Source organism: Anser cygnoides, chromosome 9 (assembly GCF_040182565.1).
Source record: "Anser cygnoides isolate HZ-2024a breed goose chromosome 9, Taihu_goose_T2T_genome, whole genome shotgun sequence".
Taxonomy (NCBI): domain Eukaryota; kingdom Metazoa; phylum Chordata; class Aves; order Anseriformes; family Anatidae; genus Anser; species Anser cygnoides.
In genome coordinates, this window is record NC_089881.1 from 16,360,232 (window position 1) to 16,382,320 (window position 22,089).

At 54.3% G+C, this 22,089-nt stretch overlaps 2 protein-coding genes and 1 pseudogene across 3 annotated transcripts; 2 read left to right on the forward strand and 1 right to left on the reverse strand.

The window, feature by feature from the left end:
• LOC136791464 (axoneme-associated protein mst101(2)-like) overlaps positions 1–22,089 on the reverse strand; it is a 159,916-nt pseudogene that overhangs the window by 108,285 nt on the left and 29,542 nt on the right.
• Positions 4,363–5,850, forward strand: SST (somatostatin). The gene is made up of 2 exons (XM_048076809.2): positions 4,363–4,597; positions 5,451–5,850. The coding sequence occupies exons 1-2, from the start codon at positions 4,460–4,462 to the stop codon at positions 5,661–5,663; spliced, it is 351 nt and encodes a 116-aa protein (XP_047932766.1). The 5' UTR covers positions 4,363–4,459; the 3' UTR covers positions 5,664–5,850.
• LOC106044773 (cytoskeleton-associated protein 5-like) lies at positions 10,292–15,246 on the forward strand. 2 transcript variants are annotated; one of them, XM_013194958.3, is made up of 2 exons: positions 10,292–14,493; positions 14,805–15,246. In XM_013194958.3, exons 1-2 carry the CDS (start codon positions 10,918–10,920, stop codon positions 15,093–15,095), a joined length of 3,867 nt encoding a protein of 1,288 aa, XP_013050412.2. In that variant the 5' UTR covers positions 10,292–10,917; the 3' UTR covers positions 15,096–15,246. The 2 variants fall into 2 exon arrangements, with proteins under 2 accessions (XP_013050412.2, XP_013050411.2); XM_013194957.3 differs by having other exon boundaries at positions 10,293–14,568.

Genomic DNA, 22,089 nt, shown 5'->3' on the forward strand with positions numbered 1-22,089 from the left:
CCGCGCCCTCCATTCCCCATTGAGCCGCACAGCTGCGTTTGCAAAATAAATACTGTATTTTCCTGGAGCATGGCTGAGTTTCCTTCCTGGGACAGATTTTGTGTGTTTGTTTTCTTTTTTATAGCGATGATGTCACGGCTTTTCCAGGCAGCTATGCCGAAGCGATTGCAATCTCTCTCCCTCTCTGTCCGGGGGGCAGAGGTCCGCAGGCAGCTGGCACGGCCAGCCCGTGCCGGTGAGCTTTGCTCCGCATGTGCCGTGTTTGTAGAGGCAAGGGAGCAGTCACACAGCTCTGCACGGCACGTTTTAGGGCTGCCGAGCCTGCAAAGGGTGACCTGGTACTGCCTGCCCGTGTCGGTGCCACTGGGTCAGTTGAAAACCCAGCTCCAGATAGGGGGGTTGGTTCCTCCCAGCCTCAGAAGGGCAGGCAGCAGCGAACTGACAAGCTGGCCGCTTTCCAGGAAGGTTCCCGGAATATGTTGGAGCAGCTCCTTTGATATCCATCTCCCCCTCCTCCCACACGGAGGCAAGCCCAAAACACTGGGATGTGGTCGTGTTTCCCTTCAGATTTCTTCAGCACCGAAAAACATTTCCCACGCCGCCGACACCTGCCTCATTTCACTTCCCAGCACAGGCTGTGGGGCAACCCTGTAGAGAAATGGGGATTGGAGTTTCCTCGGGCTGAGCACTTTCGGGGTCGCCAGCAGCGATGCGGCAAGGTGCTGGGGCTCAGCTGGTGCTGCACTCACCCATTTATCCCCTAGTCCTCGGGTTGGTGCTGAAAAACTCGTGCTGACACTGAAGCACGGAAGGTTTAAATGCAGGCAGCGCAGCTGGCACTTCCCAAAATGTGGAAATGTGGAAATGTGCACAGCCGGGCCCTTTGCACCATCGCTGCTGGCAGCACCGCCGCCTGCGCCCAGCACCGGGGGGGGCCCCGCTGCCTTCTGCCGGGTGCCCACGAGAGGGCGGGCGAGGATGGAGTTTGGGAAGGATCCCGGCAGTAACCGAGCCGCAGGAATAAATGAATAAAAAGACAGAGATGAGAATTAGAAATAAATTTTAAAATAAAAACTAATAAAAATAATACACAAAATAAATCAATAAAACCTCTATTTTATTAACCAGAGCCTCTATTATTTCATATTTGCGTGTGCTCACCCATCATCTGTATCCATCATCTCTTGCCTTGATCACTGAGAAATAAAAAACTATCCAGGCAACTGGGAGACCCCAGTTCTCATGGGTTTGCACCCAAATCCTACTGCAGAAACTGCTTTTTATCCAGAGACCTCTCAGCGCAAGCATCCCCCCAGCCCTCTCAGCCTACCTTCGTGGGGAGTGTGGCCCTTCCTGGGCTAAAAGCCACGAGCTCTGCGTGACGCCCGCAGCAAGGGAATTGCAGTCAGTGCACAGGGACGTGACCCAGCACACTGAGGCCTGGAGACCATCACCAGAAATGGTGTGCACAGACAAGCAATAAAACATGATCTCAGTTCATACTCGTGCCCAGGCACAGAGGCATTTTATCTCAACTACTTCTTAAAGACTCATTTTTTTTTTTTTTTTTTCCCACATGAGGGAGTAAGAGAATTTCTTGACCTTGCATGTTGCCCATCCCTGTGAGAAGCAGAAGGCAGCCTGCCACTTTGTACACAGCTGGGTCTGTCCCCAGCATCCTGCAAAGGGCTGTTGCGAGTCCATATGGCATCCCGACACCACTGCCCCCTGCACAGCCCGTCCCAGGGACACACAGCACCAGCCGGCATCAGTTTCTCCCCTTTATTTAGCTCTTGTTTCTCGTTATCTCCCAGGCACAGATGACTACTCTTATTCACTCATCTGTACCTATAGCTCAGGCTGCTTTTCCAGAGGAATTTCGTGATGAGGAATTTCACAGCCCTGGCTCGTGGACCGCAGCTCGGCACTACAGCACGGCTGAGTGCTGCAATATAATAATTTCTTTTTTTTTTTTTTTTTTTCCTGCTGTCAAGGTAGTGATATGTGGCAAGGCTGTTCTGTTCACAGAAGGGTTGGTGGCAGCTGGGGTGACGAGGTGCGAGGAGAGCCGGTCCTGCAAGCACAGTGACAGCAGAGGGCACGCTTCGCTGGCACAGCGCTGAGCGCGCAGCCTGTGCACACAGTCCGGGCACTGCTGGACTGCTCTGGATTCGTGGAGCAAGCAGGAGGAGAGCTGGGGGTAAGGAAGCAGTCCCAGGAATTCAATGCAATTCAATCGTCTGCAAAGCCACATGCCCTGCAGCGCTGCGGCAGAGAGGAAGGAACAGAATCGCCCTCGCCGCAGCCGAGCGGACGGATGATGGATTTATCCGGCTGGGGAATGAGGGGAAAAAATTCTGAGCACAATGATCCCCCGGAGGAGCCGGGGGAGGGGGAAGTGGTGAATGGATCTGCACCTTGCTCGCCCCTCCATGCCCGCGCCAGCGTCCTGAGGATGTCTGACGGTCTGCCCTGCGCCAGGGGCACGGCAGGAGACACCGCGAAGAGGCATGGGGCAGGTGGACCCCCCCTTCTCCACTCCCTCTCTGCTGGTTTCCTTCAGGTCAGCACAAGAGGGTTTTCTGAACCAAAGCACATATTTCCATCTTCAGTTAAATCGTATTTTTCTTTTAGATGTTATTTGAAATGGGATCCCAAAACTTTTTGGTTGGAGAACATCAGAGTGGTTCCCCCAAATTCTTCCCAAGAGCACCAAGAATATTTTGGTCCTTTCAACATTTGATCCAGAGCAAGGCTCAGATCTAATAGGAACTCAGTTTTACTCCATTAAAATAGGCAAGTTTCTCCTAGGAGAACTTCCCCACCAGCACCCTGGCACTGGTCCTGCCTCCACCCAACGTCAGCTGAATCCCATGAGGGATTAAAGGACCAGGGTGGGCCTCAGAGCCTTCCTCAGGCTGCTCTGGGGCCAAGTCATCTCCTGGTGGGGCACAGGACCAGAGACAGCAAAAGAGCACTGCCCTGCTTTTGTCAGGTAGGTGTCTAAAGCTCAGTGGGACAAATCCAAGATGTTTCCATGCAGTAAGGTTTCTCTTGCTGCCAGAGGACACCCCTACAATCCCTCCGGCGTCCCCAGGCAGGGGTACTGCTTCTCGCCCCCAGTGCAGGAGAATGAAGGAGCCTGAGCCAACCTCGTCTTCCAAATCTTGTCCCCATGTGGCTGGCAGAGCCGTAGTATGCATGGACACCATGAAAACCTGGATCCCTGATGGGAGTGAGGGTGTTCCTCTTGGGTTCAAATTAACCCTGTTGCATTCATTTGCACCATTATTTGGGGAGGAGGCAGTGGATGAATGTGACATGGCTGCAGATATCCGCACAGAGAAAGGGGTGCATCGTGCAGGGAGGGCAGCGCCTGCTCAGCCCGGAGGTCTGCCCGGTTGGGAACCAGCACCCACCGCCAATTCCTCTTGCTGGGTTGTAAAGCAGAGCAGGAACACCTCGGTACGCCCTCCTCACTCCTAGTCCAGCCTCAGCAACAGTCAGTCTGGGAGCGTGCTGGGTGGGCGTTAATTCAACACGAACTGAAAGAGCCCTTCTGGAGATTTCTGGAGACCTCTGAGCAGCAGCAGCCTTGTTCCCACAAGCCTTTGACTTCCCCCAGCTTGGAAAAGCAGGAGGGGGCCCCTGACACCAGACATCGGGGTGGCAGCAGAGCCCCATCTGCTCCTGCTGCTGGCAGAGGGCTGGGGAGTCCCTCGGCATGGAGGGATCCGTCCGTGTGGGCACCAGCCAGCCGTGGGGACAGGCTGGGAGAGATGGGGAGACTGGTTATCCCAATGATGGGCACGTTCCCCATGGGACCAGCACCGCTGAGCTCAGGACCGGGGGGGACACACACGACCAAGGCACCGGCTGGCCCCCGCTTTCCTGAGCTGCAGAGATGCTGCAGAGCCGGGGAGGCAGAAATTGCCCCCGGGGACAGCTCAGCACCCCCTGTTCCCTGCTGCTAAGCCGCCTTTTGGGGGAAGGTTTGCACTTTCCCCCACTCTGCAGCCTTTTTTTACCCGACGGGGCGGGCAGCCCCGCTGGGGCGCACAGCCGGGGGGTCCCCCCGGGGGGATGCTTGAGGCTCGGGGGGGAGACAACGGACGAGCAGCGTCGAGGACCCGGACGGACGGCGGTTTGGGGAGAAAAGGAGGCGGGGGGCAGCCGGAAAGCACCGAAGGTGGGAGTACAACGAGGGGGGAGCGCCGTGGGTGCCTGGCCAGCCCCGGGCAGAGCGGAGCATCCCCGGCCGCGGCTCTCCCCCCCCCAAGCCCGGGCAGGGACCCACCCCCGGCGGCGTGGGGCGAGGGGGGCGCCCCCGCCTTGACGTCAGGAGAAGGGTTTATAAAGGCGGCGGGAGGCGAGGAGATCCCCAACGCCGGAGCCGAGCCGCAGCGGAGCCGCCAGCGCTTCCCCGCCGCCTCCTGCCCGCGCCCGCCCCGCCGGCGAGATGCTGTCGTGCCGCCTCCACTGCGCCCTGGCCCTGCTCTCCATCGCCCTGGCCCTCGGCACCGTCTCGGCCGCCCCCTCGGACCCGCGGCTCCGGCAGTTCCTGCAGAAATCCCTGGCTGCCGCCGCCGGGAAGCAGGTGAGAGCCCCCCCCCCGACGGGGCGGGCACCCCGCTGGAGACCCCGACGGCCCCGCTTCTCCTCCCGCTTCCCCTCCCCTGTTCCCCTCCATCCCCCCTGGCAGACCACTACTTTCCCCACCGCAGACCCCTCCACTTCCCCGCCGCACACCCCGGTACCCTCAGTGCCTTTCCCCTGTTCCTCAGCAGACCTCCCCGTTGTCCCCGCTCCGGCCCCCGGTTCCCCGACAGACCCCTGGTTCCCCACCACAGATGGGCCATGGCAGCTGGATGGCCGGGGGCAGGATGGGGAGACCCCCCTCCAGCCCAGCCTGCTGGGGGACGAGGAGCGGCCGCTGCCCGCACAGAGGGCAGAGCCCCTGGAGAAGCTCCCCGAGGCTTCTCCGGGGTGCAGAACCAAGGCAGCTGCCTCGATGCAGCAGGAAGGTGTCCTCTGCCATGCAACGGGGCAGCCAGGGCTCAGAGGGACGAGAGGAAAGATAACCGAGCAAGAGGGTGCCCCAGCCCAGCTGCTTTCCCCAAAACCTGCCCCGTGCTGCTTCAGCAGCAGCCTCTCAGCATCCTGGCTGAGACCACCAGGGAGGGACGGGGTGGCAGGGTGATGCTCGGGTGAGCTCCTTCCCTGCCCAGCGATCCCTTCAGCACACCGGGTAGATGTCAGTGCTCTCCTGCTCTGCTTTATTTTGTAGCCGCTGCTGCTGGAAGGCAGCTGCTGGTTGGGCTGAGATGCTGGGGAGATGCAGCTCCCCGTCTACTCCGGAGCTGTGCCGCTGTCCTGGGCGCAGTGCAGCGAGCCCCCGGTAGCCGAAGAGTAACCGTGCTCTCTCCCTCTTTGTTTCCCTTCTCCCCAAGGAACTGGCCAAGTACTTTTTGGCAGAACTGCTCTCAGAGCCCAGCCAGACAGAAAATGAAGCCCTGGAGTCTGAGGACTTGTCCCGAGGGGCCGAGCAGGACGAAGTGAGACTGGAGCTGGAGCGCTCGGCTAACTCAAACCCCGCTCTGGCGCCCCGGGAACGCAAAGCAGGCTGCAAGAACTTCTTCTGGAAAACTTTCACATCCTGTTAGCTTTTGAAACCCACCTCTCCTCCCCATCCATCCCTGCCTTCTTCCTAGCCCCCCGCCCCGAGCAGAACCTTCACCACAAGAGGCGAAGACTGTAAATACACGGTTATGGTGAAATGAAACACACGAGGAAAATCTGAGTTCGATTTCAAGTTGTTTTAATAAAACTTTCTGTTCCTATTGTACACGATTTGCTTGAGTTGTGATTTCTGACTAGTTCCTTAATGACATGCACTCTGCGACTCTTTCAGATGTACTATTTTTAATCCTTCGTTGCAATAAAGTTTATGTTTCAAACAGTGATGCTGAGACTTGCTGGTCACTGAGGAAACCTAAGTCACCTCTCTCAGCCTGCTTGTCTTGGAAATGCTGCCTGTCTCAGGGCAATGACAGCAAATGGCAGTACAGCCCCCACATGCGCACACACACAACGCACAATTTCTTTAAGTAAAAATTTTTGCTGTTTTTCTAAGGGACCTAGGGACACCGCAGCATTTTAGACATCGAATCCCTGTAAGTGGGATTGAGTCAAATCCACAGCACCGGCGCTTAAGTCGGGCTAGAGGATTTACACCCAGCTCCAGTGACATTGCTGGAAATCACAGCTGTGTGTTGGGAGCTGTGGGTATCAAAAAAGAGGTTCACAGTACAGGTTTATCCCCAACATGCCTTATTCCTTCTCACTCAGGAACACTGAAATATTTTCTTACCTGATGTATTTTATTCCTTGCAACGTCCACCGCTTCTGAGACTCCTTCAGAAAGTTCTCCTTTGTTCCACTGTGCGGGGGGGTCGCATCCTTGTAAAGGCAAGGTGCTAACCCCATGCCATCAGCATCTCTCCATCTAGTAAACCCGCTACAGCAGCTTTTCTACCCACTACATCATCATTAATGACATTATTAAAAGTGTCAGCTGGGTAGGAGATGGCACCGAGAAAAAGAAACAGTTTTCTCAATGGAAGATAAATTCTTTGTGCTTTTCCAGAACCTCTTCTCCTCCCAGCCGTGCTGCTTTCTGACATGCCATCATCGGCGAGCTGGAGACGTGGGGCACAAATGTCACTTTGATCAGAAATTCATCATTCGGGAGCAAAGGTAGCAAATATTTTGCAGACATCGTATCCAAAGGTGAGAAATGGGGTTGTTGTTCTTTGTCCCCAGTGCAGCTGAGCGGGGTGCAACGTTAACTCACCCCTGGGAGGGAGCAAAGGGGGGCAGCCCTGGGGGAGCCTCCTGAAAGAGATGTGGGAAGTGCAAGCAATGCAGATCGTTTTGCTGCCCTGAAAGCAGATAGGGTGAGAATAGGACCCCCCTTGGAAAGTGTGGATGCAGACCGAGGGGAGAGCACCAGTCCTCCGTCACGTCTGATTCCTCTGCTGCTGGCTGTCCTCTAGGGAGCAGATTTTGGGGGACTCAGCAAAGCTGAGATCTCCCCACCCCTGTCCCTTTGCTCCTCTCCTGACTGAGGATCCAGTCAGCTTTCAAAAAGCAGCCAATTCTTCAGTGCTAAGACAGCAGCTATAGGAACAGAGAGGGGGGTGGAGGTGCCGGGGGCTTGAATATTCTTATGCACCGAGTCCATCCTTCATGGGCTATAAATAGAGCGCTCCTCGCCTGAGGTTTTTCCTCTTGGTCACTATGCTCAGGCAGTTCTTTTGAAGGGAGTTTAATCCTGCCAATTGCAGGAGTGAAACCCGTCACAAGTAGGGATATGGATGATCCACAGGCAGAGGCAGGGATCAAGACAAAGTGATTCACATGCTACACCAGCCCGTCGCGGCGGTGCAGCTGGCGGCACGGCGCGGCAGCTTCTGCGCGGCTTAATGAAGATGTACTGGTGGAGGCATGTGTGAGTGCCCTCTGCCCGGAGGCAGACAGGAAAACCTGCTCCTTCAGGCAGCTCAGGAGCTCCTGGAGGCTGGGGAGGTGGCTCGCAGGGCATTAAACACAACATCACTGCGTGTAGTTGCACCGCGGCAGCACCAGCAATCCCAGGGACTGGGAGCCGTGCAAACACGATGCCAGAGATGGACTTGCCCTGCTGAGCTACAGAGGCTACAAAGACAAAGAAAGATTTATTGCTTCTCTTTGATGGGTGGGAATTATGGGCTAAAGAGATTAAATGGCTGCGTGTAATCCCTGGCCACACAACCACGGCACAGCGTCCTGGCCTGGGAAGGCTCGTGCTGGGTTGGACGTGGGGTGAGAGCACGCGGCGCGGTCAGCGCCACGGGCCTGAGCTGCCAAAGGGGAAGAGAGAGGCTTTGAGAGAGGTTTTCCAGTGAGGTTCTCAGCAGCTCAGAGCCGAGGTTCCAAGGAGGAGCAGCCCCTACATCGGCCTGGGGAAGGCTGGGGGCCGCGATGATCCACGCTGGCTGTTTCGCCTCTCCTCGTGCACTCGGTGGCACGGGCAGACCCAGAGCAATCCCCACCCTGGCAGGTGCCTTCAGCTGGTGATTCATGAGGCACTGCAGGGAAACGTCCACGAGGAGCCACATAAAAGGGCTTGAAACTGCTGTCCAAAGAGCTGCTTTGAATTAAAACCAGAGAAGACTGTATGAGGCCTGGAAGCACAGATGCCCCGATGGGAAGCCAGCGATGAGCTGCTCAGCCGTCCCCAGCAGCAACCTCTCCAAGTAACGATGCCAGGAAGGGTCATTGGCTCTAGCAAGCAGGCCAGGGTATTTGTTATGTGATGCCCAAATTGTTAGAAAGGCCAAGTCTCCCTTGGCCCAGAGGGCTCGTTGGTGACAGATAGCTCGAAGCAATTCTAGCTGCGGTGCACGAGAAATGCTTCAGGGATCCAGACTTCATAGCCTGGGGCCGCTCTGGCATCGGCATGCTCTTTTCGGCTCTGCAGAAATGACAAAGAGCACAGACCCCTGGGCACAACTGTCCTTCACCCAGAACAGCCTGTGCGAGGTTCCACGGTGTTTTTGCATTTAATCTGCCCCTGTAGCTCCCAGCAAGCGTCACGGCAGTCTCATCATTGCTCCGATCTGCAAGCACCAGGAGCATTCCCTATTCCCAGGCCCCTGCTCTCACCATGGGAATCTTTTTCCCCTCTATCCTGCCAAAACCCCAGCACCTCTGGGGAGCACTGGAGCAGCCCCCAGCCCCTGGGATGGGTCAGCACCAGGCAACTGGAAAGAAGCTTTTGCTGCTGTAACCGAGCCCTAATGCTCTGAAAACAAAGCAGCAGGATGCTTATTGACCGGGGTGAGAAACTATACCTAGGCAATAAAAGTTATTATGATAAAGGAACAGACTGTACTCTCTCTCCTCAGAACACCTTCTGACTCTTTGACAGCTCCTCACCAGAATAACGCAGTAAAATTCACTTACACTGAGCATTTTTTTTCTCCTTTTTTTTATTAGTGAATTATTTGTCGCATTTGTTAACACCTAATAGCATACCCAAAAGAGCTGTTTGGCCAGATGCTGTGAGTACCTCAGCAGTCTGGATCCCAGTCTTGGGAGACTTACCCTGAAAATGCCTGGCAGAACCCCAAAAATGAACAAGCTCTCAAAAAAAATCAGCAAGTGCCTTTTTTCTCATATGTACAGTACTCTTGCCAGTTTGTGCCATGACCTGATATTTCCAGCATCACCCAACAAAGAAACCCACCTGGGTGGAACCAAAAGCCACTCGATTAACAAAACGAGGTTTCACAAAGGTCCCCGGTATCTCTTATAGAGAGATTCCCTGAGAAAGCATGAAATGATGCACTCAGATCCAGGCTTTGCTCACTGCTGGGGCAGAAGGAGAGGGACTTAGTCCAGCTCACCTCCCAGAGCATCAGTGCCGCTGCTCCCCGCTGCCGGCATCCCAACCCCTCGCAGCTGCAGGCAGGCTGCCGTGCTCTGCTGATGGGAGGAAACACTCCAGCCTCCAGCCCCGACAGAGCTGGCCCCAGAGAGACGCTCCCGGCCCTCCCGTGCCCGTCCCTCAGCACTTGTTGAGCTCCGTTCCCCTGGCACAGAGCAGAGTTGGTGAATCCCTCCCAGCACTTGCTCCCTTGCACGGCTCTGGGTTTTGCCTTCAGGGAAAATCTGTCCCTCCAGCTGGAGGCTTAGGGAAGAGAAGGATCCTCCCGGAAATCAGCTGTTGCATTTGCAAGGCTTTTCGGGGAAACCTCGCTGCCGCATCTTTCCTTCCCTATTTTACTTCTAGTGCTCATTGTGATGTGTGATTCTTCCAGAGGCTCCAACAAGGGACTTCTGTGCCTGCTGCTCTGCTCCCGACACCAGCCTCTTCCCTGGAGGGTGCAATGTTGGGGGACCCCCTGAGGAGCACAAGCCCACGAGTGGGGTGCACTGCAGCCAGCAGAGAGAGCCAAAGAGCACAGATTGTCCTATTTGTGGTCTGTGCATCCTTGTCCGTGAGGGCAGACACTCCGCACAGCTCTCCTCCATGCCAGGGGCTGTCCAAGCAGTGGAGCTGGGTGCAGGGCTCCTGCAAAGAGTTTTCCCTGGAGGATCCTCACTTTCCTCTGAGGATGCAGGCAGTGCTGCTGCACTGCCAGAGATTTTTGCCCACGGCTGAGTGCCTGTTTTTCATTTCTACAGGGCATTTCTCATGCAAAAGGTGTCAACTTGTAACAGGCTGGAAGAAAGTTAAATAGCATAAAAGTGAACTGTGCTATCTACGGTTAAAAGCGGTGGGTTTTGTTCTAAAGAAAACCTTTAAAAAATTGGTTCAGTGAAAATCTTCTTTCCCCTGGCAATTTTGTTGTTGTTCAGCATCCCAAACTACTCCTTACTCACTCAGCTGTCGACAGCCTCAGAGTCTCAGCAGGAACCGTGTGGGCAGAGGGAGGAAGGGTTATGTCCAGTTACAGGCTCAGGGGACCAGACGGCTGTGGTGGCACGATGCGTGGCAGTCCCTGCCTCCAGGCTGCATCTTCCACCCCTGGAGGCAACGAGGGCTGGAGGTGATGCTGCCTGCACCGATGCCTTCACCCAGTGGCTCAGACCCACCTGCAGGAAGAACGGTCGCTGCTGGTGACAGTGGTGGCACTGGGACCCCACCACAGGGCTGTGGCTCCCCGCGGGCGGCTCCGACCTCACAATGGCCAGCACTCGTGGCAGGCGGTTCGTGGGCTCCATGCACCCTGCCAGGAGGGACCCAAAGGTGCCGCTGCAACATCTGCACCTCTCCATTGGTAAGGACACCCCGCGCTGCCCTCTTGCTTCTCGTTTAGGGTGCTTGGAAGGAAACCTGGCCAGCCCTGGAAGGACAGAGCCCATCACCAAATGGGAAGGGTGGGCTCAAGCAACATGTGTGAACCAGAGCTCTCGGAGGAAGAATGCAAGGAAAAGGTGGCAGCGGTGCTTCCCGAAACCTGCGTTCAAAATTTGGAAAGCAACGCCTGGAAAGAACGGATTTCCAGCATGGAGACCCTGCAGAAGACTATCAGGGAGATGAAGAAAAGTGAGATACCGTGCCAAGCCCTGGTGAGACTGCTGTCACGGGGGTGCAAGGAGACAAAGCTCCAGGTGATGCAGAAGAAACTCCACACAATCACTCTGCTAGCCCAGGAAGGGGACTTCTCCAGGACATCGGCTCAAATTGTCCTAGAAAGCGTGGTGGAAATGGTGGGAGATGTGCTGTGCAGCACCAGTGCCCAAGGAGCCTTGACAGCTATAGCAGAGGCATGCTCATTGCCATGGACAGCACAGACAGCTATGGCGTTGGCCTTCTCACAGAATAACTCCAGGATCCAGACCAAGATCTTGGACTGGCTGTCAAAGGCAATTCTGGAGTTTGGCTTTGCTGGCATGGAGGCCAAGACACTAATAAATACCCTGAGGATTGCTCTTGCTGCTGCTCAGCCCAGCGTGCAGAGATCGGCCATCACTTTGCTGGGGGTTATTTACCTGTACGTGGGAGACTCGCTCAGAGAGCTGATGGAGAGTGAAAAGCTGCCCCTTCTCCCCCAGATAGATGCTGAGCTGGAGAAGGTGCACGGGCAGGTCCCACCAGCTCCCAGTCGTGCCAACCCCAAACCAGACCTGGGTGATGGGACCCAGGAGGACTCGGGGGATCAGAGAAGAACAGGAGCCATAGACATTAGTGACAGGATCACACCAGAGCTGCTGTCCAAGCTGCAGGAGGAGGATTGGAACATGCAGAAGGAGGGCCTGGAAGAGGTTGCCTGCATCCTCCGGGATGCCAAACACATCCAGCCAAACCTAGGAGAGCTCCCAAGAGCCCTGAGGGTTTGTCTCCATGACCCGAACCCCAGCCTGGTACAGATGGCCCTGAGGGTCCTCCAGCACCTGTCCGCAGCCATGGGCTCCAACGTCACACAGCACATGAAGGACTTGGGCCTTCCCCTCATCGCTCTGTTCAGAGACAGCAAGAGCAGCACGAGAGCGGCTGCCCTGGCTGCCGTGAATGCCTGGGCTGCACAGCTCGACATATCGCAGTGGCTGGGTGGGCAGGACATTTCAGGAGAGCTGGGAGAAGGAATGCCCTTCCAGAAGCAGGAGCTGGTGCGGTGGCTGGCCGAAGAGCTGCCCACCCTGCGGTCAGCTCCCTCGGACCTGCTCCGCTGCGTGCCGCTCCTCTTCTCCTGCCTACAGGACAGCAACCGGGACGTGCTCACGGCGTCACGGGCAGCCCTGCCCTTCTTCATCATGCACCTTGGCTTTGAGAAGATGGCTGAGGCCACCAGCGAGCTGAAGGCAGGTGCAAGGGACCACGTACTTGCAATCCTGGAGAATGCCAACGCCAGTCTGTCAGCACAACCCACTGCTTCTGTCGAGTCACTTTCTGGGCACCGTACAGACAACATCACTGCCGCTTTGCCCTCTGTTCCAACCACACCACCTGAAGCAACAGCCTTGTCTTCACAAGCGTCAGCTGAAGAGCCAGCACCCAAACCCAGCAGAGAGCTGAAGCAAGGTCCCAAGGAGCCCACGTCAGGAGAGGAAGGCATGAAAGACACGGGTGCAGCCAAGGGGAAAGCACAGGCAAAGCCCACGCCAAAGGACAGGGACAAACCCGTACACATCTTCATTGTTGTCCCCAGGGGGAAAGAGCAAAGACTGAGGGATGAGAAAGACAGGAAAGTGCTGCAGTGGAACTTCACTGCTCCCAACAAAAGGTACATCGAGCAGCTGAAGGCCCAGATGAGCAGCTGCGTGTCCAGGAGCTTCCAGGTGGAACTGTTCCACCCCAGCTTCCTGCACCAAATCAAAGCCTTGGCCATGATGATCAGGCACCTGGAGACAGAGAAGGAAGGAGTCATCAGCTGCCTGGACCTGATCCTGAAATGGCTTACCCTGTGTTTCTTTGACTCCAACATGTGGGTGCTTATCAAGAGCCTGGAGTACCTCAACCTGCTGCTAACTTTGCTGATCCAAGAAAAGTACCAGCTGACGGAGAATGAGGCCCTTTCCTTCCTTCCATACCTGGTCCTGAAGATGGGGGAGCCAAGGAAAGTCATTTGTAAGTTGGTGCACACTGTCCTGAAGAGCATGTGCCTGGTGTACCCAGCTAAGAAGGTGTTCAGCTTCCTCATGGAAGGCATCAAGTTCCAGAACGCCAAGCAGCAGGCAGGATGCCTGGTGGAGATGGGTTATCTGCTCGAGGTGTACGGCCTGGAAGTGTGTGAGCCCAGCCCTAGCAAAGCCTTGAAGAAGATAGCCGCCTTCCTCGGAGACAAAGACAGAGCTATTCATAACGCTGCTCTAAACATCATGGTCAGAGCTTGCAAAACTCATGGGGAAATTGTACTCAGAATTGTTGGGGATCTCCCTGAAGAATATATGCGGATGCTGGGACAAACTGCAGAGCAGGAACCTGGCAGGCCACGAGTGTCCCAAGCAAAACATCTTTGTGAAAAGCCTCAACAGGATTCAAACACTGGCTCTGAAGGCATCTGCCAGCAGGCAGGAGGTGCACCCTCAAAGCCAGAGCCCGCCAGCTCTGAAGGAGGAAATTTGAATAATGTGGTTGAGGCTCCTTGGTCTCTGCCTCCACGTATAGGACAGCACAAGGGAAGGCCGGTCTCCAGAAAATACAGGCACTTAAAACTGAGGGATATCATTCGGCTAGAAACGATCCCTGAATTCCAGACCTTGCCCGCCTCCGCAGACACTGATGACACGTGTCATAACATCACCCATACTATTAATTCCCTTATTTGTGGCATTGGAAATAGCGATGCTGACACCAGCATTCAGGCAGTGGAAGAAATTGAGAAGATCCTGAGGCAGAAGAACAAAGCAGAAGCCATGGCTGGGCATGTTAATGAGTTCCTCGTAGCCAGCTTCCAACCACTTAAGTTGTTCCAGAAGCAAAAGGAATCTGATGAGAAATGGGGGAAGGACCAAATCATCCTGAGATGCAAAGGTGTCATCCAGGCCATGATGTTTCTCTTCCAGGAGAAGAAACTGGCTCAGGAGGCCTCGATGGAGGTGCTGAAGGATGTAATGCACAACCTCCTTACCTTAATGCTAAAATTCCTGGAGGGGGACCAAGAGGAAGATCAGAAGCTCATACAGTCCATTAATGTCCTCATGAGAAGGGTCCTAGAAAAATCTGACCAGACGAGGATCTTCTGTGCCTTGCTCAAGCTGCTCCAAGGCAGCCTGAGTGCCGAGGGCAGCCCAGATAAGTTTTCTGACCTGTTGGCCAAATGCCTCTGGAGAACTACGCGTCTTCTCCCCAGCACCATCAGCACCATCGACCTGGACAAAATCCTGCTGGATGTCAACACCCTCCTGAAGTCAATCCCAAAGGAGAAACTGAGGCGGTGCACGAACGAGCTCCCCCTGCGGACCCTGAAAACTCTGCTGCACACTTTGTGCAAGCTGAAGGGGGTGAGGATCCTAGACCACCTCTCCCTGATCGAGGATGCAGCTGGCTCCGAGGTGGAAGCTTACCTCCGAAGGACGGTCAGTCCTGCTGCCAGGGCAGGGGCAAATAAAACAGCTGTAGGGGCATGGGGAGAGGTCCCCTGGACAGCTGGCAGGGTTGCAAAGCAAAACAGGCAATGCCTTCCAGCATCTTCCAGAATATTTGTTCCTAGGAGAGTTTGGGGGAGGGTCTAGAGGAATTATAGGAATGTAAGAAAAAATGTTTTAAGTGAACATTGGAGTCTTTCACGGTAAACCTCTCCCTCTTCTTGCAGAGTTATTTGAATCAAAGCCTGGCCATCGTCAGAACAGAGCAAAACACCAGAGAACATCTTCCTCCAGCCCCCCTGGGCACGTCCCCAGAGGCAGAAGCAGCTCCCCTTGGACCAACGAGGATCCCAGGAGGGACCCCTGGGGGGAAGGCGGTGACGGCACCCTGCCGCCTGGAAAACCTGCCGTCCACGGCAGGCTCCCCGCCGAGGGGCCCGTGTCGCGCTTCTCCCCCCGTTCCAGGGCTGCACAGCAATGAGGTCCCTGAGGGCACGAAGAAACAACAGCAGAAATAGGAGCAGGACCTGCAGCCAAGGTGGGCGTTTAGTCACCGTTCTCAGAGCTAGCCGGCGCTCTTCTGGGCACACATCAACGGGCAGATGGCATGAATCGTATAACCAATAAAGAAACAACTCGAGCATGAATGCCAGGAGAGTTATCTGGGATCTGGTTTCCCGGGCTTGCAAAGCCCAGGAGCTAGTCTGAGTTTCTGGTTGATGTCTCCGCTGCTGCTTTTCAGAAGCAGGGTAGTTCTGCAGGACTTGCCTGCTTGCAGAGCTCAGTCTTCATAGCAAAGCTGAGTCTGGGAGAGGGCAAAACTGAACCCAGCATGCACAAATCCCTCCAGGACACAGGGCTCAGAACCAGTCAGGATGCTGACCCTACCTGGACAACCTGCACAAGGGGGGTCCATGGCAGTCCCTGTGCCGCAGATACTGTGAGTGATAGGAGATAACTGCAGCAGCAGAAACACCCAGAGCCCTATAGGAGCAAGTGGTCTCTTGCATATTCGCAGCACTTACCCATCAGTACAGCCTCCAACAGCAACGGGGAGTGCCCCGAACATCAGGACAATGATCTAAAGGTATTCATGCTTGCATCTCCTTGCCCCTGGCAGAGAACAGCATGCAATGGGGTATTGTGGTCCAGCATGGGCTTAGCTGCTCACTTGGGATTTTGCCCAACAGTTGCATTGGTTCAGGTGGTGCTAAGAAAGAGAGCAAGGACTGCAAACGTGCTTTGTTCAACAGCTCTGGGCAGGAGCTACTTCCAGCACAGGTAGCCCAGCCTGCCAGGAAATCCTGCCTTCTGCCAGGGAAATTTTACATTTTTAGAGAGTCCCTTGAAGACAGAGGAGCATGATCCTGCTGGGGACATAATGCTTAAAGGATGGGTCCTACCACACAGGATGAAACCTCAGGGTCCTGGGATGCTCCTGCCAGCACCACAGGTTTGTCAGGTTTTCTTGAAGGACATTTCAATCTTTCCCCATCCCACCTCCCTGCCAGCCAGCCCTCCAGCCGATCAGCCTCCTCCCCAGCCCTGGGGAAGAGCAAGTAGCAGAAGAGCTCTTAGGGCAGGAGGCAAGACGAAGGAGAGCTGTGATGAGCTCAGGAGGGAGAGCTGACCCATACCTTTTGCTCTTTCCTGGTTCGGGTCAGACTCCCTCTTCCATTTGCTGGAACCGTGACCAAACTGCAGGCTGGGGAGGCAGCAGGGTCAGGGAGATCAATGCATTATAAATAAATGCAGTATAAACAAATCAATCAGAGAGATAAAAAAATTGGACAGAGCCACGCTAATTAAAAATATAATAATCCAGATAGCGGACATTTATTTAAAATGGTGCAATTACAGCTTTTAATCATCTTGGTTTAAATTAACAGCAGCAGTGAAGCGGCTGTGCAAACGTGTTCCCTGTAATGAACTGATATTAGAAAGCCAGCTCGGTGATCTCTCCCTCTCTCAGGCTAATTCTCCCTCCTCTCGTTGTAAAATAACCTTTTGATGTCGTTTTCTTGTAGAGTCTTGAAGATGAAGACACAGTATCAGAGCTAAATTAAATCCCCTTCACATATTTCTCTCCTTTCAAGCTGTAAAAATTGCTGGTATCAGTCATTCAGTCTCTAGTGCTGACGCAACCACACTTGAGGAGAACATCTGGGGGCCCCAAGAGTCATTATAGGGAAAATAAAATCCTATATTACAATCAGTCAGCAATTAAAAGGCAGGATGCAAGGGGGCCAATCCTGCAAGATGCTGAGCAGGCTTGGTGGGGAAATCAAATGGTCGGCTTGTGATCCTGCGGGGCTCTTTTCCTCTCTGAGTGGACTGGGAGGAGGCTAGAAAGTTCCTTAATCTGTCCCTGCCCAGCACAAACGATCTTGGAAGGAGCTCGTGTTAATTCAGGTCGGTGCCGGTGCAGAGGTCACAGGTTTAGCCCCTGCCCACGGCCACGTCTGGTGAGCTGGGGACTGGTTCTGCCTCAGCCTGGCAGGCCCCAGCCAGGCTCGCATTCAGACAGGGAGGTCGTGGTGACCACTGCGTGGCTGCAGGGTGATGTCCCCGTGGGAAGAGGGGCTCGTTGCAGGTGTTTTTAAGTCAGAGGCATGAAATCTGTGTGCCCAATGCGGTTCTGACTTAGTGATGTGGTGGACCTTGCCTGCCCTGGGCAATCGTCATGTTTTTCCCCCAGTGTACACACCTACTTCTGCCTTATAAAGCATCTTTCCTACAGAAGAGCCCAGTGTCCACCAGCCAAGGTGCCAAAAATTGCCCAGTACGCTGATGGAAGTGCGCAGATTCATAGACATTGGCAAGTAAACAGCTGAAGGCAAAACCATCCAGGCACTGAAGTGGGCTTGAGCCAGCAGGCGAGGAGAGGTGAATCTCCACTGGCTGCAGAGGAGCCAGGGCAGAAAGAGCCCCAGAAGTTCCTAGGTCCGAGGAACCCGAGATGTCGGTCATGCTGGTGACAGCAGGGTGCTGGTGCTGCTTGCAGCATAAGGACGCTTCACATCTCAGCTGGATGCAAAGAAAGGGGCAGGGAGAAAAAAAAATGGGGAAAAAAAGAAGTCATTTTGGAATTGTAGAAAAACGTGTGTGTGACACGAAGAGCACACAGGAGAGCGCCTGCATACGTGCGCACGCCTACGGACACGTCTCTGCCCGCGTAAGCCACGGCTCCTCCTGGAGCTGCTCACCCACCCCTGGGTTTGGGTCACTGTCACCAGGCACAATTACCGAGCTCACAATTAAAATTGGGAGCCCTTTGCAAAGGAGATTTCGTCTCCCTAATTAGCACCGAACCCTCCTCGTTTTCCTGTTTACCCAAAGAGTGTGCAAACATACAGCGAGGGAGCAAGTGAGAGTCACGCAGCCCTCGCTGCCGCAGCGGGCAATGCAATTACCTGGCCTGCACATTAGGATTAATAAATATTAACTTTACTTGTGTTTTCACTGTCCACCTAAGATGGAAACAATGAGCTTTGCCGCTTAATCAAATTAGAGCTATAAAATGATTTCCCTTTTAGAAGGTTCATTTCTGTTTCGCTGGCAATTAATGCTGATGATTTGAGTCCCATCTTTAAAACATTCTGAAGTACGGAAAATGGCTGAAATGCCACAGTGCATTAACGGAGCCATAATACACATCAGGTAATAAAGCATGAAGAGCCTGTTTACTTGGAGTACTCTAATTATTTGAGAGCTTTATTTTTTTTAATAATAAAAAAACAGCAAAGCCAACATGTGAAAACTTTTATTTCATTTGAATTAATTGTTAAAAACAAACAGGAAAAAAAACCTTTTGAAGTGTTGCTTTGAAATTCCCTGCAGACAGGCCAGGCCCTAAGCAGACACAGAGGAGCAAATTCCCCTTTCTGTTTTTTTTTGTTTGTTTGTTTTCCTTGCTTTTCTCGCTTCAGGGTGTGTGGGGCCCAGGGCTGAGTGGCTGGAGCATCACACAGCCTTGCCGGCACCATCTCAAGGCATCAGCACACCCGTAGGGCACCCTCACCTTCGTCACTGCCTGGTCTGGGAGACCTGAAAACCCCTCACACCTCCAGCACAACCGTGGAAGTGCTCCTCAGCTGTAGCTTGTCTGAGGCTCAGCTCCCTGGCGAGGCAGACTGCAGATCCCACAACATCCTCACCTCTGTGGGACGAGCAGGGTTTAATTCCTCCTCCTTGCAAACCGGCCCAGCAGAGGCAGACTGAGGCAGGATGCGACCTCTGGAGGCCTCCAGCTCTGCACAGAGGGGCCAACTTCCAAGCTGTGTCACAGGTTTGTCCAGCTGAGGTTTGAGCATCTCCAAAGGCAGAGATTCCCCCATCGCCCTGTCCCTGTCCTGGGGCTGATCCTCTCATTACGAATATGTCGATAATGTCCTCCTCCCACCCGCTGGCCCTCCCATCCTGCTTCCACCTCCACAGCACAGTCACAGAGAAGACAAAATTACATGGAAGGGACCGAATGGCTGCTAGCAGCTGGAGAAAGCACAGCTGGGTGCCTGTGGTCTCCATCCAGCACCACTCAATGAAGCTGCCCATGGGGAAGGTGCAGGGTGCTGGGCTCAAAGCCGTGGCACTTTTGGAGAGCTGCTGATGCCACCGGTTGACATGGGGCAGCCTCTCTTAGACCGCTGCCCACATCCCAGCACTCCTGCTCTGACCACTGCCCTGCACCTTTTGGGGATCTCCATGGGCAGGTGGCACACATCAGCCTGCACGCTGTCACCTGGGTCGGGTGGCACACGGATGGGTGGCACGGGCTTAGCTCAGGACCGCTGCCACCACACGGAGCACAGGGCTGTGCAGAAATCACCCCCAGATCGTTTGGCCTGGTTTTTCTACAGCAGGCTGCTCTCCCTGTTGCAGTTCATGTATTGCTTCACCAGTCAAGTGTATTTGCAGCGCTATACAAGCCAAGATAAATTTGCCCCCAAAGTAATAACTTTTCAATTACCTTCCTCATTCCTTGCTCAACACAAGAACAGCACAGCTCCTCTTGAGGGAGCAGCTGAGTATTTCTCTCCAGGGTGCACATTTATTATTTTAAGAATCATTTAATTTTCCATCTGAACATGCGGGGCGAATGTAGGTCCTGAATGACTCCAGGGCCCCGTTCAATACCACGCCGCGTTATCCATCATGGCAATTACACATGGTAATCCATCTCTGAGAAACTTCAATACACAGATCAGAGAGCATTTGAGGTACCTGGCATGGCTCGCAACTCTGGGAGCCCGTAGAAAGAAGGCGTCGTGACTGGGAAACGTACCACTGCTCCCCAGAAGCTCAGGCAAAGCCTTTATTAATGTAACAGGACTTATAGCGTACCAGCTGGTTGTCCAAAGCTGTCTTCAGGTATCCTTTTGGCAAAAGCTGCCTGGTCTAGAGAAGCTGCCATGGGCTGTGCATCCATCCTTGGCACAGGCCTAGGCAGGATCAGGTCCCACAGGCATCCTCCAGCCTCTTTACACGGCTGTTTGTCAGCGCTGGGAGCACAGCCCTGGTCTGTAACACAATAGGGACAAGCATGGGTGAGAGATTGCCCTCAGTGCTGCTGCCACGCGTGCCCATGCTCAGCACCCATGGGAGCAAAGCGTGTCCCCGGCAGGCACACTGTTGGTGTCCTGGCTCTGCTCCCACACCATCCTGACCCCGAGCCCATCACCCAGACACACCAGCTCCAGGCACATCATTTCTTTTCACTTTCTAGATTGCACTCTTGGGAAAAGTCCACCCAGAAGCCTGATAAGTGCTCCTGACTGAAGGGCTGGCTGCCACCAGGCTCCTGGACACCCCGAAAGCTCCCGGTGCTGCTGCAGCTCCAGTACTAGCCAGGTGCAGTCGGTGTGGAGACCCCTGTCCCCTCCAGCCAGGATACATCGACAGGCCCAGAAGGTCCTTCAGGCTGCATTGGAAAAGCCACCTGAGAGCCTCCAAGGTACAGATTCAGAGAAGAAAACGTGTTAGACAAGCTGGTAGTCACAGACCTGCTATGCTCAGAGCGAGATCCACCCATGAGGCCGGGATGGAAATGACAAGCAGGCTGAGTAATGCGCTGCTGAGGAGCTCTCCACACAGCTCACGGGAGCCAGCCTGAGAATTTGGCTAATTGGAAAATCATCTCAGATGGCTGCCGAGGTAAAGGGCCTCTCCTGAATTATCACTGCTGAGAAAACCATTGCTAACAGGGAAGCAGAGAAAAGATGTCTCATGCATTTGCGTCCCCTGCTATTTTCTCTCCTTTGCTCTGTTCATCTGGTAAATTATTTATTTCTTTACCATTCCCCAAATTATCACAAACCTGGAAATGCCCACCTATTGCCTCATTCAGCAAACAGCCCCCCACATTGCCAAAATGCAGCTCAGCTAGGAGAGAAGCGTGGCAATGCTCAGATGATACCAGCATTCCCGTGTCTCCTGTGTCCTCCCCCATGAAATTCCCCAAGGGAAACAGCTTGGCTTTTTTGGGGGGTCTCTTCTATGCCCAGTTTCTCCCACTTCTGAGGTTCAGCTCTCTGCACCAAAACATTTGGTGGGGTATTTTAAGCCAACAGCTGGTGCCTTGGATATCACGCCGAGCACTGCCCCAGCTCTGCTGAGGTTCTCCCCTACTTTGCTGCACTCCTGTGGCACAAAACACACAGAGGGCATGGGGAGGCCGTGTCAGGACGGTGTCTTTGCCAATAGCGTCCTCCGGAGTAGCCAGAAGAGCTTCCTTGATGCTGTGCTTAAGCCATTGCAAGAGGCTAAACTGACAAGAGTGCAAACACAGAGCTCTGGCATGTGTAGCTCTTTCGTCTCTGCCTCACCTTGAAAAACAAAGCACTTAGCTCTGATCGTGCACTGGCTGTCAGCTGAGGGTAGGACAGCGCTCAGAGTCGCAGAAGAAGGAACAGAGAAATTTTTCAGGTACTCTGGGGTGGGCTTCTACCAGGAAGACCAGAGCATATCGGCACCCCCAGACACGTGGAAACAAGCGGGAAGTGTCACGTTTTGGTGGCACCGACCGGCCAAGGAGCCGTGCACAGACCCTGGCCTCGGGGCTGTGAACAGACCACGAAGCAGCACGCCCAGCCTTCTCCCAGTGCCATGCCTGGAGGATGCCCTTTGTTTCCTCTTGCTGGTGACTGGAGAACTGTTACTATCAGACACCTGACACTGTAGAGGGGACCCAGAAATAACAAGAAAATATCACAGCTAATTAGCCCCATGGACGAGTTTAAGCAGCTCCCTCCGGAATACCTTTGTTGGCCAGGGTTAGGTTTCTTCCCTTCCCCCTACAGCTCATCTTCCTATTTAATTACACTGGAAACCCGGCTGTGCCCGGCTCGGATGGAGTATTTTACTGCTTATATGGTCTTTGCAGATAAGAGGTGCTGCTGCTATTGCACAAGTGAAGTGGCTCTGAGAGGCCTTGTATCTCCTCTGGGAGGCTGCAGCTCCAGCCTCCTCCAGCACCGAGACCAACACAAAGGCAGAAATCTTTGAGGGGAAGGT

Coding starts and splice junctions, on each gene's coding strand:
- SST (XM_048076809.2), top strand. CDS start 4,460: ATGCTGTCGTGCCGCCTCCACTGCGCCCTGGCCCTGCTCTCCATCGCC. Junction 4,598..5,450: donor CTGCCGCCGCCGGGAAGCAG/GTGAGAGCCCCC, acceptor CTTCTCCCCAAG/GAACTGGCCAAGTACTTTTT.
- LOC106044773 (XM_013194957.3), top strand. CDS start 10,918: ATGGGAAGGGTGGGCTCAAGCAACATGTGTGAACCAGAGCTCTCGGAG. Junction 14,569..14,804: donor AAGCTTACCTCCGAAGGACG/GTCAGTCCTGCT, acceptor CTCTTCTTGCAG/AGTTATTTGAATCAAAGCCT.